General features: G+C 38.5%; 1 protein-coding gene across 4 annotated transcripts in view; it reads left to right on the top strand.

Moving 5' to 3' along the window:
• EHF (ETS homologous factor) overlaps window positions 1-5496 on the top strand; it is a 49358-nt gene extending 43862 nt beyond the window's left edge. For all 4 annotated transcript variants that reach the window (XM_010711229.4, XM_085224542.1, XM_085224543.1 and 1 more), the window contains exons 8-9: window positions 795-990; window positions 1857-5496. In XM_010711229.4, coding sequence (XP_010709531.1) covers window positions 795-990; window positions 1857-1956 — 296 coding nt within the window. In that variant the 3' untranslated portion in view covers window positions 1957-5496. The remainder of the gene's footprint in view (window positions 1-794; window positions 991-1856) is intronic.
• Window positions 5497-6000: the final 504 nt, after the last annotated feature.

Below are 6000 nucleotides of genomic sequence, written 5' to 3' on the forward strand. Positions count from 1 at the left end.
GTCACTGTTATTCTTCATTCATATACCACTACATCTCACTTGTTTGACCGTATTGGGTTTTCTCGTGTCATCTCTACAATAGCTGGATTAGAGTTGTGCTTAAATAGGGCCTCCATGTTGAACTTGGATATCTGTTTTTGCCCTTTCTGCTATTGCAGTCAAACTTTTATTGCTATTTTCCTATACAATTTTGGCTATCCATATTTATCACTATCCCTCTAGCCAGTACACACCTTCTTCTTGAAGTCTATCTAGAACACTTGAGACCAAACACTTGCATACGTGGAACAGCATTGTATTTCATTTGCCTTCTGTTTGTCTGTTTTAAATTCATGGCGCTGTGCCCTCTGCACAGTACTGCTGGCTGTTTCACGAGTTGCACAACAACACCAGGTTACATGCTGCCATGCTGTAGAAGAATATAAGGAAAAATATCAGGAAAAAGGGAGGCGAGGAGAAGACTTAAACACGTTCAGTGCCAAAGTGGTGTTCAGTTCAGGCAGCAGGGGATGGTTTAGTCTTTACCTCCCCTGGCTGTTGTGGCTCCTATCCATCCTTTTGCCTCAGGGTTCAGCCTTCTGAAGGCTGATGCTCAGCCCTAGCCTTGGTGTAAAAGCCATTGATGTTTTCACCTGTGTAGCTCTGAGGTGGTGGTTCTGCAGTCCACAAAGCATGGCCCATCCTCACTGAGTGGTCCTTGCCTATAGATGACACGCCATAAGAAAACTGCATAATAAAGAACATAGCCCAGAGAGCTCCTTAAACTCCTTCCTTCTGCACCCTTTCTCTTTCAGACCCTCGAGGAACTCATCTCTGGGAATTTATTCGAGATATTCTTCTTAACCCTGAGAAATACCCAGGATTAATCAAGTGGGAGGACCGGTCAGAAGGTGTCTTCAGATTTTTAAAATCCGAAGCTGTGGCTCAGCTCTGGGGGAAGAAGAAGAACAACAGCAGCATGACTTATGAGAAGCTCAGCCGGGCTATGAGGTGAGTGCACATAAAGAAATTGCCTGAACGGAGAATCTGGTTACTTTTAAAAATGAACTGCAAGCAAGCAGCAGTTCCTTTTTTTATTTTTTGCAACAACAAAGTCTTTCCCACTAATTTTGAGGTTGTAATGTTGCATTCTGTTTTGTCTTAATTTACTTCTCCTGTTTCTGTATATCATAATATGCATATTATATAACACAATATATTTTATGCATAATAGATTCTGTTTCTGTCCACACTGCCAACCAATAAAAATATTTGATTGTAGAAAGGAAAAATGGTTACAGCAAGCTGAAGGTTCACGTGCTATTGAACTGGGAAGTTTTAGATTACAGAGAACTTGCTTTTTGCACCAGTGTTCAGAACATAAACATTTCCCTGCCTTTATCTTAAAACTGGCTCTGTGAGGACCTTCTTTGTCCCTCGGTTTAACATTTTGAGAATTTCCCATAATCCATAGAAGTTTAAACTGTATTTCAAAATGGAATTTTAGATTCTTTCCTGGTCAGATTTCAGGTGCAGGCTTATTTAGGAAAAAAAAAACACCACCAAAAAAACAAAACAAGATGAAATTTAATCAGAGCATGTAATGAATAGGGCAATACTTTGGAATACGAAAAATGGAGAGATTCAAATTCGTAAGTTGGCTAATGTGAATTAAAAAAAAAGAGACACAATGATTTTTTTTTCTTCCTTGTCTTTCAGTTAGATTAACCTTAGGTGTAATAAAATATAATAAAATAACATAAAATGAAACAAACTAAAGACATTTCAGATAGCTTCGTGATTCCCAATTTGACTGTGGTCTTCTGAGACTGCAGAGGAATTTGGTTTAAATCTTTTTTATGTATTTCCTTTAACAGATACTATTATAAAAGAGAAATCCTGGAGCGTGTGGATGGTCGCAGATTAGTATATAAATTTGGAAAGAATGCCCGTGGCTGGAGAGAAAATGAGAATTAAGGATGTCAAGAAATAACACTTAAAACACCTGGATGTAAATATTCAAAGACTATTTTCTTATATTTATGTACCAAACTGGGGTGAAAAAACAATTCTACTTCTGTCGGGAAGAAGGAACATTATCATTGTTGGTGTTAAAATTATTTTATTTGAAGTATGTCCTGTATGGGGAAAAAATGTACACAGTTTTCTGTGATATAAGATAACATTATAGAATTATGATTATTTTTCCCTTCTTGTGAAGTTTTTCTTTTTTTTTTTTTTTTGTTAAGTCATACAGGCATAATGTGATTTATGACAATGCTGCGAGTCATGCAAAGAAAGGGAAGGAGCAAAATACTAGGGCATTTAGGCAGTATGATAATCCACTTTGGAAGGCAGCTGTAAATGGAGAAACTGTAAAGCATCTCTGAGCCAAGTAGTCTTCGTCCATAACCAGCTGGTTTATAGCTTTCATTGGCCAATATCACTTGTTCCTTCCCTCCAATTTCTGAATGTTTCAACACTTTGCTGGCTTCCAGTTGCTTTTATTAATCCAGACAGTGGGTTCCCCTTCAGTTGTCTTGTCCCGGCCGTAAGAGCAGTAGCTCAGCAAGGTGGGTGTGAGCATTTACTTGGAGAACCCATACTACCTCCATCACTGGAACCTTCTTTTGTAGGCAGAAGTTTAGGACTGGACCTTGCCTGGTACTGAGTTTCCTCCCTAACCTCGAAAGGGCATTCAGCTCACACCATGAAACGGGCTATTTGTTTATAACTGACTTTAACTATATTTGAAGTGGACTGCAGGAAGAGAGTCAATCTCAGGGACCAAAAGCCATTAGAGGAAGATGACTGTTTTCTGACTGGGCAAACTTACCAAAAGGCACCAGTTTTGCAGTAGAGATAGTACTCTCCCCTACCTTATATTCCTAACTAAAGTATTCAAATCCACCACACATAAAGCAATGAGGAGAGGGGCAAGCAGAATATCTATTAATCCAATGGCACAAGGGAGAAGTCTCCCCAGTTCCTTCAAGTTATATGATCTTCCTGGCAGGTCAAGTCTCATTTGGACATTTATTTTCAAATAACCTCTGAGAAATGTAAAACTCAGTTGCATGTAAAATATCAGTTCTCTTTGCTTTTCTCAAGTCTAGCTCTTTGTATTTGTTTGCTTTTTTTCTTTCTTTTTTTCTTTTTTTTTTTTTTTAATTCTTTGTTGCAGAAAAACCCACCAACATAAAGACACTGAGACATTGGGGACACTTGAATCTGGGTCTGGGTCTGTATTTTGGGCTTGTCTCTATCTGTGCCATGCAGAGACTGAACATTCATTGGCAACTTTTTCTTTCTCCAACTCACAAATGCTTCCTGCTGGCACCAGGCACAGGCAGAACATGGGGAAATAAATCTAGAGGAGGCAGTTCTTCACCAGGTCACTGAGTACGTGAGATGTGGGAGTTGAAAAACAGGATTTTCTTGGTGATGTTAACAGAGGTGAAACAAAGATCGATTCCTATTCACTATTTCAAGGATTGGAAATTTGGAAAGCAATGGCAATTACAAGGGCTGAAAAATCCAGGGGAAAAGAAAAAGGAATATTAAATCCATCCAATATCCATTTCCTCAGGCATCTCTTGGATTTAAATCCAAATTAGCCAGAAATTCAGCAGGGCGCAGCTGGAGGTTGTAAGCTATTCCATTTTTTGTTTGTCTTAAAAGGAAATGGAGATGAAACCAAGAGACAACAGAAGTATCAATATAAATGGCATCAAATGTGCTTAGCAACAATTTGTAGGCAAACATAAGAGCTTTAACTTGTTATCTACATATGTAGGGCATGTCTAACAATAGCACCACCTCCTACAGTGTGTGTGCCAAAGCTGTCACCATCAATTACTTGTACATGACAATTTTTACTTTTCATAACCTGGGTGGAGAGAGGTTCATCTAATTTACAAATCAAGTTATAAGCCTCTGTACTTCAAAGCATTTTTTTTTTCTCTCAGTGTATCTCTCTCTTTTTTTTTTCTTTTTTTTTTTTTTTTGTGGACTGACTGTGCCAGCCTTGCTTGCTTTTGCGCAACTCACTAATTTCCTCTTTTTTCAGCCTGATTGGCTACATTCCACTCCATTTACCATCATTTTGTAGTTCATACAGCGAGAACCATGCCACCAGATGAGGAGAGAACCTTCACTTTGCTCCAAAGATCGTCACCTTCCTCCTCCCAACCCCACAGTTATTTGCAGTCCATTCATAGGATCATAGAATCATTAAGGTTGGAAAAGACCACTAAGATCATCTAGTCCAACCATCACCACGGTACTCCAGGCTTATTCCCCTTCACATTCCAATCCACTCCTTGAGTGAAAACCTGAAATCAGTGCCACCATCACAAATCCCCTGGCACCCAAATTTCATCCTTTCTTGCTCTGGAAGCAAAAAGGTATAGCTGATGGCCATAGCGATGCTGTTGTGCTAGATCTCAGGTTAACTCATGTCTTACTGATTATCATACCTTCATAAAACTGCTTTCTACCAGATCTCTCAGCAACTTACTGGGAAATTGATTGAACTTGTAATATAGATGTCTCACCCCTTTTTTACTGAGCAGCAGCTAAACATGCTTGTAAAGGTTTTGAAAATAAGTAGCTTCACTTAAAGCCCACTGTATAAATCCAGATAGTGATTTATGCTGGGTCAAATGCCAGTCTTTTACTGTCATGTCTTTCAGCAAGTGGAAATCGTGCAAGTTTACGTTCCCATTCTGTAGAACTTTTCAGAGTAGGTACTTGTCATTCAGCATTACAATAGCACAAACCTGGAATAGAAGCCAGCCAACTTTTACTCTGTTTCACAAATATATTAACCCTTGCCTAAGACAAATACAAAGGACTGTTTAAATCTGCAGTTCTTGCCAAGGACAGATGCAACCAACCAAAGGGAATCTTTTTACAAGGCCTAAGCAAATGGAGAAAATGAAGAGGTGAATGTTTATGTAAATTACTATTTAAACAAAAAGCATTTCTGATTGCTCTTTTATTTTGTATTTCAGAAGCTGAGCAGTCATATTTTTAGATGTATCCTTTAAGTTAGCAGCTGCTCAACTGGTAGCACCATGTGTATAGATTTTTACTGTACCATAATTTTTCATATGTATAAAGCTCTAGATAGGAAAGTATATTATATTTATATAGATACATGCAAATCAGAATGTCAGAGGTGTAAGCGTGAGCACCCCTCCAGGTCTATTTTCTGCACAAAGTTAGAGCAACTTACTCTTAAAACATCCTGAGAAACTATATGTAGGCTGGTGAACTACACAGACATTAACATGTTTAGTTACATTTTTATCTTCCTTTCCATGGCAAAATGCATAATTCTTGCTTGCTTCTCACAGCTTCAACATACGCATGTGGAAAAAAACCCACATGAGATATTTCTCTATTGCCATTGTAAATCTCAGCTTGGAGACTATGTATCACAGAATGGTTCTGAAGACTGTTTCTATTTTTGTGGACATTATATAAATTCAAATAAATGACTCGTGAAAGAAATTTTCTGGTGAACATTTACCTTTGCTTTTTTTATCTCTTGAGACTGGAATTATGGCTACAATGAATTCTTTTTTATATTGCAGAATATTTCAATATTAGAGAAAAAAAAAGATGTGACTCCCACATAATCTAGTAGCCTGCTGAACTGATTGGTGGCATAGCCTTCTGTGGTGAAGCCACTGGATTTGCAAGCGTCTTGCACGTCCCACAAGGCTTGTTGTCAGTGCTGTCAGCAGAGCCAGACTGCCTTTCTTGTTTGGCTGCTGAACTTCACAAAGTCTTACTTCAGCACTGCAAATTTAACTTCAAGGCATTTTGGAGCACGCACAAGGGCTTGTCTGATTACAGCTGGCATTACTCGCACTTAGCATTTCCTTCACTGAATCAAAGCAGCTAAAGTGGCAAAGTCCTTCCCTTTGTGCTATTTTTTCACCCAAGAGATAGCTACAAAAACACTCAATGAACAAAGAGAACACCTTTCTCCTAATTTGGTCTTCAGTTTGA

Source organism: Meleagris gallopavo, chromosome 5, assembly GCF_905368555.1.
Source record: "Meleagris gallopavo chromosome 5, MGAL_WU_HG_1.1, whole genome shotgun sequence".
NCBI classification, from domain to species: Eukaryota; Metazoa; Chordata; class Aves; order Galliformes; family Phasianidae; genus Meleagris; species Meleagris gallopavo.